General features: G+C 38.7%; 1 protein-coding gene across 1 annotated transcript in view; it reads right to left on the bottom strand.

The window, feature by feature from the left end:
• Window positions 1-12,677, bottom strand: part of LOC111672565 (exostosin-1) — a 229,218-nt gene that overhangs the window by 29,436 nt on the left and 187,105 nt on the right. Inside the window, exon 6 of the mRNA XM_023430007.2 lies at window positions 5,417-5,549. Coding sequence (XP_023285775.1) covers window positions 5,417-5,549 — 133 coding nt within the window. The remainder of the gene's footprint in view (window positions 1-5,416; window positions 5,550-12,677) is intronic.

Here is a 12,677-nt window from a genome sequence, read left to right as displayed (position 1 = left end):
TCCTCTTCCGACGGCTGTTTTTTTTTTTTTTTGTTCAACATTATGCTGCTAACTGAATCGTCCATTAACTGAAGAAATCTCGCTTCTTGCTAAAAGCTTTAGAAGGAAACTGACGTAACAAATGGCAGGGAGCAAGCTCATTGGTCAGATTAGGATTTCCCAGTAGAATTTCGGAATTTTGGGGAAGAAAGTAACCAAATGAATTGGTGGTGGGTAGTAATAATATTTATTTTTAATAAAACATTTAATTACCACAATTTCAATAAGGGTAATAAAAATATAATAGACTATGACTCAAAACCGTGTGAAGGGCTCTGACAGCTACTGGGCGCGGTGCCGAACACTGCCCACGCCATGAAGTAACGCCATTGATTTAGGAAGCATATCCCAAATCCAGCTTTAGTCAGTCCATATGTTCCTAATAAGCAAAAATCCAACTGAAAATCTAACTAAAAACAATTAAATGCTCCGTTTGAGCAGCAAAGTACAACGGGTTCAGAAACATAGGGGGCAATTGTGGCAACACACATAACATCCAGTACAACTGAAGAAGGCCAGGGTTGCAGGCACATGGCATGCCAAGTGTTGGGTGGGTATGGGAATAGGGGAATAAGCATCCTCATGGATAAGTGGAGCCAGAGTGCTCTTTAGTGTTGCTCTATCCATCTCTCTGACACTGGGCCCCCTGACCAGCCATCTCAGGTGGGTTTAGCGTATTTATGGAAGCACAAGGTCTGCCCTTGTGGGGGGTCACAGAAACGGGCTCAGTTCTTCTGTTTCCACGGTGCTTTCCTTGAAAGAGCATTACCACTTTAAATTTTATTAAATTACACAGGCTTCTTTTATTAGTGGAATTCCTGCAGGCATTGTTGTACCAATTAGAACAAGTGTAGGTGTTAGTACTTCACTCTAATGAGGATCGAACAGGGTCCTACACTTCCCACAATGCAACTGTGACGGTGCTAAGTGAAAAGCAAATGGACCTGCTTTAGATTCTTAAAGATACTTTGCCTGTGGGGTCCTTAACTTCATGTTGACTGTGGGGAATTTAATCTGCATTTAATCTCATTGGCGCTGTTCCCACCTTGGGAGTAGTCTAAGGTCACATGTGGATCATCAGTCCACCTGGCTGTCATGCTTGAGCTGTTAAAGTCACATGAATCAAGGTGTGAATGGGTCTTAAACTGCCTGGGAGGGAATGCCAGGATGGCATTGTACTATAAGTGGCTGTTAAGTGGTGTTTTTTCTTTTTTTTTTTAAGTTTTGTCAGTAAAAGCGTCAGCACAGTGAGTGGACAGTTTCCTGTTATTCCTGCTGATTCCTAATTCAAGTAGTAGACACACAGTGGATCAGTAAAGAAGAGACATTATTCTGTCAGAACAAGAGCAAAGAATCTACTGTTCTAAAGCAAATTAGTGGAAATGCATGAAACATAAAGCTTTCCTCCCGATCCTTCACTATCATTTTCTCTGGGAAAAGGATTTTCTTTGTGAATTTCACAAAAATTACACATGAAAACGATGCCAAATGTCACTTCACAGGTCAGTTCAGTATGTGTGTGACGCATACACACACACACACACACACACACATCAGGAGCAAATTGCAGTTCAGTGTTTCGCACTTCTATAAGGGTCAGAGCTGGGGATCGAACCTCCAACCCTACACCCCTTCTATTAACAATATAATAACAAGTATGTACGATATCAACAATGAGTGTGTAGCTTGCAACAGACAACACACTAATTAAACACAGGGGGTCATATAGTAGCTGGCATTGCTCAACAAGTGCAAACAATATTCAGGTTTGGCTTTGGCTATGTCATATACTTACAGTTGAAATTTTTTTTTAAATGGCTTACTGGATGTAAAATTATCAGTATGAAATGCATTGAATTATGTGTGTTTAGCTACATTTATATAAACACAAACGGAGAATTGCCTTAGAAAGCGTCTGATGTTTCAGCACCATGGAGAGAGACACTTGTATGGAACACCAGCACTATGGAGAGAGACACTAGATTGGAATGCTTCAGCACCATGGAGAGAGACACTTGTTTGGAACACCAGCACTATGGAGAGAGACACTAAATTAGAATGCTTCAGCACCATGGAGAGAGACACTGGTTTGGAACACCGCACCATAGATGTTGAGAGATAAACAAGCTGACTGTTTCAGCAACATGGAGAGGGACAGAGAGAGACAGACTACAGTTTTGTCTCAATTCAGGGCCCAGATTTTTTCAGAGGTTTTTCATCTGAGAGTCATGAAGTTTTAAGGCTGAGTTTGTACCTGCTCACCAAATGGTCTTACTTCACAGAGTCCTACACTAATGGTGCAGTTATCTGATCCTTTTAAAATACTTTAAACCAAAAGAAATACATTCTGAGTTTATCACCCAGAGTTAAAGTGATAAATAGCAGCAGTAAACTCTGGTAAGTTTTGTGACACATAAGTATACACTATCAGCTTGGATTTTTCACTTTAACACACAATGGACTAAGTCTATTCAAGTAAAAACAAAGGCATAAAACTTAAATTGTGATTAAAAAACTCATGTTTAAACCATTAAAGAAATTCAAAGTGTGGTGACATGTTTTCAGTTTGAATTCTGATCCTAGCTCAAAATATGACATGAAGTTTTTGGACTTTAAAAAGGGTTATGATTAAAATTAAGTCCTTCCTGCTTTCCATATTATTTTCTATGGAGCTAAAAATGAATCAAAACATAAAAAAAGTATTGCTACCAAAAGCAATAGCTTACTTGTTCTCAGTAAGATACACATTTTAATTTGTGCAGCACACAGTAGTGACATTGTGACTGCTGCTACAGACTTTGATGAAAATCAGATTTCAATGTTTCAACAGGAGACACATTTCAAAGACAGGTATAGTTAATCTCCACTAAATCATGTACAATCTAGATGCAAAATGTTTTGTTAATGTGTTTATAAAATGTAACTTTATCACTGGATTTTTGAGTATTATTACTCACCAGTAAGATTATTGTTGCCTTTGAGCAATGTTTGCATTTCAACTCAAATCTTTCCGCCAGACAATATCTAACAGGTAGCAACAAAGAATGTGTATACAATAATAATATATATTATTTTGAAAGAGAGAGAATTATTATATCTCATATGTTTACTGGTTTCTCCTCTTTTTAATCAGTGGATCCCCACCCTTCATACTCGCCTCTGTACAGCCGTGTCCTGGACCTGTGCAGTTTTAAAGCCAGTGGAAATGAGGGTTGTTGGGCTGCTAGCACGCAGGGGTTGCCAACATCTGTGTCTGTGTGCGCCAAACCAACTAGATGCTCAAAAAGAAATATGCTGGAAAGTGAACACAGACACAGATACAGTGGGATCCAAAAGTATGAGACCACTCTCCCATTCAAGGGATGTGGAACTTTTGGACCTCCTGAGGCTGACACACTATATCGCCAACAAGTGTCTATGTTTGTTTAGATCTCATTTTTAGTTTTAAAAATCTTTGTCAGTGGATCTTGGCTGAAAACACGCCTATTGTAAACTAAACTGATCCAGGTACAGACAACATTTTGCCTCCGGTCTGTTTGTTGTTTAACTCTGCAGTACAACTTTTTCACTAAACTAAAGTAAAACTGAAACTTGAGCCATCAAATCAGGATTTTCTTACAGCTTCTGAGGCCACTCCATCTGAGCAGTAAGTCAAACTTTTTCAAACTACCAGGCAGAAGTTGCAAATGCTTTGCCATCAAAAGTTATGGGAAGGTAGCAGAGTGAGACCGTCATACACACAGCACTGACAACAAGTTATTCCCCGAGAGCAGCATTGGAGGTGGCAGCAGCTAAAATAGTGATTTACTGCAGCGGCATAAACCAAACTGCTCCATCTTTCCTTCTATTCCTCAGTCACTCCCCTTCTCTCTTCCTTCTAACCCCTGTGTCCACAATCCCTCAGAGAAAGACAAACATTGATCTGAGTTACAGCCTCAATCTATTGAGAATTGCTCTTGTCTGTATGCATATCTACACACGCCAACGTATATATATACACACACAAACACACACCAGGCCACTTTCCCTTCACTCTCTGCCTGCAGTATTAAGTTTGCTCCTACAGCAGTCGTACACCGCATATATTTGTGTTTACATACATTACTGCACCTTTTTTTTAATACGGCCCTGTTCATAACCAGTGATGCAATCGAAATCGTCAGGTCAGCTTGCACACTTGGTGCTTTTATGTTTGCTCAGCACCAATCTTTGGTCTCTGACATGTTCTGAGAAAAATCCTGTTGAACGTAGAAAATGGTGCAGCTAATGTCCAGCGACAGCGTGCAGGTGAGCAGCTCGCGGCAGAAGGAAAAACTTCTTTTGAATAAATAGAACAAAAACTTGGATCTGTTAATTAAAATGAAGTGTCAACTGAAAATCTAAGGGCGTAGACCCCACAGCATATTGAGTTGGAATTTTTTGGATTGACACTTCAAAACATACACTCTTTCCTTTCCTTTTTTTCCCATGTGGTTGGGCTAAAGCAGGAGTTTTCAAAATCTCTGACAAAATCTATGGCCATCTATCATGATCTAAGTTTAGAATAAATTGTAGGCATTGCTGGATAATGTAGCCATGGAGTCGATTAATTAGCTGTGGGCTACATAACTCCATTTATTAAGCAAATAAGTGTTTATAATATGGTAAATTTTCACCATTTCGAGGTCGAGGCAGATGGCCGCCCACCCAGAGCCGGTTCTGCTCGAGGTTTCTGCCTCTTAAAAAAAAAGTTTTTCCTTGCCACTGTCGCCTAGCGCTTGCTCTTGCTGGGAATTGTTGGGTCTCTGTAAATATCATTATAAAGAGAAGGTCTAGACCTGCTCTGTTTGGGAAAACTTTGAGATAACATATGTTGTGAATTAGCGCTATACGAAAAAAAATTGACCCGAACATTTTCATACTCAGGAAAACTATAAAATGTGAATCTAACAATATGTGTAATAATATGTGTATCATGTCCCCAGTGTTCCCAGTGTTCAATTCCCACTGAGTTATCAGTCAGTGCAAATTTTGATGCTGGAAATCCAGTGCCAATGGTTTAAATACCTTAACTGCCTCCATGAGCTGTGTGTCACCGCTACTTGTGCAGCTTCAACTGCTGACTGTGGTGGTAAATGAACCAAATCAGCAGGCTAACTACAATCATTTGAAAACCTCTGAGCTAAAACCTCTAGCTACACTGTGATTGAAGCAGTAGCTATCCACTGAAAATGTCTTTTTTTGGGGGGAGCAAAGGTGTATAGTTGAGTTTATTAATAAAATCAAACCTTTTTTTCATGTATATGTTTTATAAATGTTTCCTCAAGATTTTTGAAGGCATCATTTTTGGACTAAAGAAATTTCAAACAACTCTTCATTTGATGAGACCAGTACTTACCCAGTATGGCATAATAAAAAGGGAACTGGGCAGGGTCAGTTGAGTACTGGGGGAATGCATAGAGACCACCAGGCAGGGAATTCCACAACAACCGGTTTCTGGACACGTGGGAGTCCACACGGTCCTGGATGATCTGGACGAAAGGGAGAACACATGAAATGTTGGAGGTAAAAATAAATATAAAATAAAAAAGAACTTAAACAAAAAAAAACAAGTTGAGTTAAAAAAAAAAAAGAAAGTCAAAATACATGGGCCAAATGAGAAATGTAAGAAAACACAATGACAAAGATAACAGAGAACAGTCAGGAGACAAAAGGAGAGAAAACAGAATCAGGTGCGAGGGAGAATAAGAAGAGAGGAGTGGAGGAAAGGTGTGACAAGATGAAAAGAAAGATGAGGTGATTAGTTCAGTAATCTCCTTGTTTTTCATTATCAGCCGCTACTGTGGAGATGTTTTCACCTTACAAGTCTGTGTGTGTGTGTGTGTGTGTGTGTGTGTGTGTGTGTGTGTGTGTGTCATCATGGCAAAATGTGGTCCTGGAGACACCTGCTGTAGCGGGAACTACCGCAGAGCTGGTATTGAGGCTGTGTCACAACTGTGCAAGATAAAGTCATGAAACTTTACAGGTGTGTAGTTGATGAAGGTTTGAATATGAGTGTGGTCCCACACGAGTGTTGAGTACTCCTGTAATAATGTAGTAATGACTACCGAGTACTCATGGGTCGCAACATTAGCATGTTGATGCTCGTCGTGTCTGGTGTGATCCAACATGGTCTCTAGTTTACAATACCATATAATATCATGTCTAAAGAAAACCATGTATCTCCAAATTAGGCAATTAGAATTTTTTTAACACAAGGATTACAATTTGCTTCATGGTTTTGGTAAATTCTCCTATTTTTTTATTTTTATTTTTTTTGGTTAAATAAACCATTTAAATGCACATTGGTTTAATTGATAATTTCATTGGATATATGTGGTTTTCACTGGACAGTGATGACCATACACACAGATACTTAAAAACACTTTTTGAGGTTGAATTTCAAACCAATTTAGGAATAAAAAAAAAAAAGCTGGCTGACCAATTATTTCACTGTTATATTCATATCTGACTCAGAAACAATAAATTCACTGTATAAGCAGAAGGACACATCATGTAGCTTGTACAGGCTAACACTACCTTTCTCACAACAGCATCTTCACACTGTCGCCCGTTCCTCCAAACATGTAACATTTGGAAATAAAAATAGCCAGCTGTTTATCTGACAGCTGGAGCTTGGGGAACTGTCTCAGAGAGGAAATACTCCACGGAACAGACCCGAGACACTTGAACTCCTTCACTCGGGGCAGTGACGTGCTCCCGACATGAGCAGTCCATTAGTTATTTAGCTGAAATTATCCATCCGGCTTGTAACAAAAGGTCAAGTTAGTTGGTTGAGTGCTGTGAGTGTGAGCTAAGCCTTCTAGGAGCCCTCAAACCGCAACCTGCTCGTGGGAGTCTGAAAGCACAAATGTCTAAAGATTCTTTACTCGAGTAAAAGGATGATATGGACTTACGTAACTTCTTATGTAACATCACATAATAAATGTAATGACAACATTCCTGTTTGCTTGAAATGCTTAGTATCTTTTCATATAATGTTTGTGGGGATGTGATAAATATAAAAGACTTCTGGAAGGAGGTTAATAATATAATTTCAAAAACCTTATTTGTAATTATTCCTAAAGAACCTAAGGTATCTTAAATTTCTATTTCACTTCTGCCCACCATTTCTTATTGTAAGAGTGAATACATTTACAGGTATGTGTACATTATAAATTCTGAACTGGAAAAAATATGATATAATATAAATATGATTGGAATAAAACAATAACATGCACTTTTAGAGGTGTTTATGAAGAAATTTGGAAATCATCCAATCATTATTTAAAATCTGGTTATGTTGGGAATATTCTCATGAATCATCTTTCATGAGTCATATTTGAATGTAAATGTATTATTGGTACAACTTATAAAATATAATTGAACATTGTAAGGGGTGAAATCTGAAATTGACAATTTTACTTAAAGGTCCCATATAGGCCCCGCCCACCCCGGACCCACAGTCCAGCCTCGCAGGATTCGCTTTCTCAAAGTATTGACCTGAAATCTGCTATATTTCGATTCAGTCACTCAGAAAACAGTCAGCCAATCAGAAGAGAGGCTCAGAGCCTCCTCTCTTCTGATTGGCTCACCGACCTTGTGTGACTAGAGCTTCAGAGAGAAGCCTGAGAGAGGAGATGTAAAACTACACTGAGATGGCTTTTGGTGCTTAAAACCACAAATATATCTTCTTATGAATCAACACTTCAAATAAAATACTGGAGAAGTGTCAAATATGGACCTTTAAGTAAAAGTACTTAAGTATTATCAGTGAAATACGCATAAAGCACTGAGAGTACTCAGTGCAGAAAAATATCCCCTGTGAGTTTCATTCTATATTGTGTCACTGAATTATTATTAATCATGTTTACATATGTAATCTGTATTTTAATGTTGTAGTTGGTCACGATGGAGCTACTTTTAAATATTATAAATACTGCTTGATAGTGTCAGTTATAACAATACTTTATAAGATCATCATATTTTTTGTATGTATGTAAGTAAAACTAGTAACTATAGTTGCAAATAAATGTAGTTGAGTAAAAAGTACAATATTTCCATCTGAATGTCAAAGAGAAAAATACCTATCTAAAGTCCAAGTACCTAAATTTCGTATTTGTGCCCAGATTCCCTGTCGTGGCATGAATGGAGACTTACAGTGACACAAGTCAAAATTTAGAGTGACACAAATACACAAACTGCATTTCTAAAGGATGAAAGGAGGCGACTGACACTGTCTGTGGCAGGAGGATGAACTCGTCGGTTCTTGCCTCAGCTGATGCTGAATTAAAAGAAGCTTTTTTGTGGGATGAAGCAAAAAAGCTCACAACTGCTTCTTCTGCTTCCTTCTTTTATTCCTCTCTAATTTGATTCCTCTTCTTTCCACTTGTCGCCAATTCAAGCGATGACTTCAGGTCCCTGCGTGTCTAACCCCAGCAGACTTTCCAAAGGTGTGATGGCGTTATTTACTTGGTGCTAAAGAAGCCGTAAAAGAATGCTTTCTCGAGTTGGCGTATGCACGAGCGTGTGAATACTAGTGTGTTATACTTACAGCATATAAGATTGTCAAGCGTCATTTTCATTTTTGTTTTTATACTGGTGACAGCAGAAGGAACATTTCTGATATAATTTCGTAAGGATGACAGAGTGACATTGAAAATGGTGAAATACACCACAGTGTTAAAATGAAGCACATAAACAAAAAAATCTATATTTCCAATCCTTAATTAAAAATGTATTCATGCAATTTAAATGTATTGATTTATTGAGATAACCACAAACTAGGGGATTTATTATGAAGGTATGAAGCATTTTAAAGCAACAAAATACCTATTATTTTTTATTTCTCTAATTTTTGATAAATAATTGATATTTACCAGAGGCAAAAGACTACATTACTTAAATACAATATGTTAATAACATTTTCAACTCTACTTTAACATTTATTTATATTCAAATAAACAGTGATACTGAAAACAAAGTATGGAAGAGGACATTCTTAGGCATTTTGTATTTTGTTTTCAGTCCTGAGCTGTCCACAGATCTGTGGAGAATTGGCTTGGCACTTACACCCAGTTCTTAACACACACACACACACACACACACACACACACACACCTCCTGACACCAACTGTCAGGCTCGCAGTATGTGGGACACTACAGTTATCAACAACGCCTCATTTCACCCGTTTAGCCTGGTGGCGTGCTGGCTCTTGAGTTTTTAGCACATCTGGCCAGCAGTGTATGGCTGTCAGTGGGCCTCTGTCTAATTTCATACCCTGCTAGCACTGGGCATTTGGTGGAGTCACTCGGGTCATATTTGTGCTGTAATTTTAAAGGAGAAAAAAAAGTGCTGCAGTTTTGACAAATATAATTATATTATGTTATCAACTTGAACATGAAGGTGAACATAAATCATAACATCAAGAGTTTGGAAGTCAGTCTGTTAAGAGATGGGTTCATATTCATGCTAGCACTTCAGCGTACAGTGCTTTAGTTTGAATATGACACCTTCAGGCAAGTACATCAGGTCCTTATCTTCAGTTCATATGTCACACTTTCATTTTTATGTCTTCAAGCGAGGGGATGTACATTTGGAAATTACAAACAGTACAGTAGGACTCACTCTGGGGTTTTGCTGTGTAATAGACTCACTGAGAGATTACTGAGCCAGTTTTCTGAATGCATTCATCGTAATCCTGCAATTCACGTCCGGAGTGGTTGGTCTTGATGACCTGCTTCGTCACGTTTACGGGTCTTACCTGTTAACGACTGCGGTCGTATATTTTATTTCAGTTGTACTTGATAGTGAAATAGGTTCGTGCCAGGACGAGACGGTGATTGGTTGGGCAGTATTGACGCTTGCAGCCGACTGGCTCCTGTCAGACGTCCTCCAAATATGAGGAACGGAGATGGGCTGCGAGAGGAGAGAACTGCATCTACCTCTCCTCCCAGCAGGTCACACCATTGTTCGCCTCAGTTAAATTTTGCCATCGGCTGCTGTTGCATTTGACCAACTTTTCTCCTTTGGTTTTGTTTATATTTGGGCATATTTTATGTTGGTGTTTGGTTTCCAGATAGATTTGTTTTGTTCGTTATTTTGGCCTCTGTCTACCCTGAAGCTGAAACTCACTCTCAGTTATTAAAAAGTACTTTGGAAATAAATACACTAGTTAATATCCACTAATAATTTGTCCCTGTGGCTACTTGGGACTTGAGGAAGATGGGGTATGTATGTTGTGTCTTGGCCAGCTCTAGACGGGATTTAACATACCTGTGTGTTGAACATTGTTGCCCTTTTTTTTTTGTTGCCGCTGCTCACTGGAGTTGTTTGCCTGGTTTTTGACTCTTGCTCGCCTCAGCACTCTGTAAAAGCCTTGTTCCTTTTTTTGTTTATAATAAATCATTGGACTGAATAAGCTCTGTCTGGGTGTTTACCCCCTGTGTTTTACTATCCTGTTTGCACCAGTTGTGACAAATGCGTTCTGTAAGAAAGATCACAGTGTTTGTACTGATGTTTTTGTGATGATGATGACGACGATGATGCTGCTGCTGATGGCGAGGGTGATAAAGAGGATTATTATCTTTGGTTTCTTTATACAGAGATGTTACAAAGAGCAAATTGTCCCTGAGGACTAAATCAAGGCTGTGAAGAACAACAACAGAGGAGAAAATGAGAGGAGGGAGGCTCTTTTACTAAAATGAGACAAGTTCATCTTCTTCTCTTCAGCCAGCGAGGTCATTTAGCGAGGCCAACCTGTAGCTTTCTGGTCTTGAGAGCAGGCATAAACACCCACACACTCGTACCGCAGCCTCTCTAACCTGAGGGCTGCCAGACAGTACAGACCTGCTTCACACTTGGCAGTTCACACTGCCTCTCATGCACACATTGTGTGTAGATTTCCAGTGTATATGTTATACCAAAATCAAACTTACTTTTCTTTGTCAAAGGTGTCAGAGTGCTGTTTGCATCAGTTTCCTCCTTCTTAGTATTTTACCGAAGACGCTGGTTATATTTCATTATATATTCTTGAAAAAAGATCAAATAAATTTAGCACGTAAAGTGTTTTAATATTTAACTTTTCCTTATACTGCATGTCAATATGATTTCTTTCATGTTAAGTCTTGACCCAAAAACACTATATATAAGTTTTCAATCTCAATTTGTAGCGTCTCTTTTTACCCCTTCATATGTTCACGTAATTAACAATTTTTGTTATACTTCTTTAAATTCTCTTAACACTCTGATAGGAATGAATAAATTAAATTCTCTGACTTCTCTGAAGAAAAATCCTCTCCAGCAGTGTGAATATGTGCGTTGTGGGGGAGTGGCTTTGGAGGGATGCCTGAGGGGAGGAGGTGGGAGTTTTTCAGTTGGATACTTTCAAAATTTAGCTAACTGATGCCAACATCTCCTGGATTACCTACCTATTTTAAGCAGTAAACAAAACAGTATAATTTAAAGCTGTACTAATTAATATTTTGTATTAACAATGAGTCAAATGGTGATATGTAATGTGTGAGAGTATTTCTGCATCTTTCAGCTCATTGTTTTGGTTTCACTGGCTGACAGATGTTCAGTGTTCACTGCTGTCATCAAACCCTCTTTGGAAACGCAGCATACAGATGTTTTCAGCTAAAACAACTCCTGATAAACTGACCACATGGCAGACAACCAATGCATTTAGCAGCTGGTGGTAATTGGTGGAGACCAAAGCAGAGGTAAAAGATGAGTTAATATGGGACTACAAACAAATGAGAACGTTGCTCCGTGTCTGCTGGAAATGTATATGTGCAACAGTGTAGTGCTGAATTGGTAAAATCACTACAAAAGTTTAGCGGCTTAGCTATCCAGCTGTCACAGTGGCAAAACTGAAGTAGACGACTGCCCGTGGCGGGAAGGTGAAGTGGACTCGAAGCGCAGAGGATGTGATGACACTTTATGGATTCTTGTTATCTAGCAGTCGTCTTCACTATTGGAAAAAAAAACATTCAAACACACTAACTGAGTGCAAAAGGTGCATTATATGATGGCCACCACCTTAGCCATGCTGCTGCCCCCTACTAATAAATACCCAAATAACCTCACCCAAAATTAAAAGTTAGGTGTTGTTCCTGTTTTTACTCTTGTTTTTTGGGGGTGTTTAAGTGTGTGTAACGATTTCAGTAAAAGTAGTAAAATAAAATAAACTAAATAAATATGACCCAGTGCTTTTAAAAGAAGTCAAACATCTGAAGCTTGCACTAATCACACACACAGCAACCTCAGATCTGACCGTTCAAGGGCTTACGTGATGTCTTATGAAGTGTTTGAGATGACTATAACTAAAGCTCGTGGGCTAATTGAAGTTAGTTGAAAAAATCAGTTTTGTAATAAAAAAATAAAAAAAAAACACAAAACAAAAAGCAATAAAAAGCAATACTGAACTCAAAAAACTCCATCAAAAAACTACTTTCAAGGTGCCCTTGAGCAAGACAAAAGCTGCACTCTGTGGTTAATGTTAGACGACTGGCTGTTCTGAGCTTGTTTCTGGGAGTAAATGTATGAATATGAAGCAGCATGGTGCTGGGAAAGACGAGGCGCACTCAACTCAAAAAGGTCAAAAACTAACTGACAA

Source organism: Seriola lalandi, unplaced genomic scaffold, assembly GCF_002814215.2.
Source record: "Seriola lalandi dorsalis isolate HSWRI2012SDOR001 ecotype SW California unplaced genomic scaffold, Sedor1 jcf7180002054901, whole genome shotgun sequence".
NCBI classification, from domain to species: domain Eukaryota; kingdom Metazoa; phylum Chordata; class Actinopteri; order Carangiformes; family Carangidae; genus Seriola; species Seriola lalandi.
This window is presented reverse-complemented; position numbering and strand designations above follow the sequence as displayed.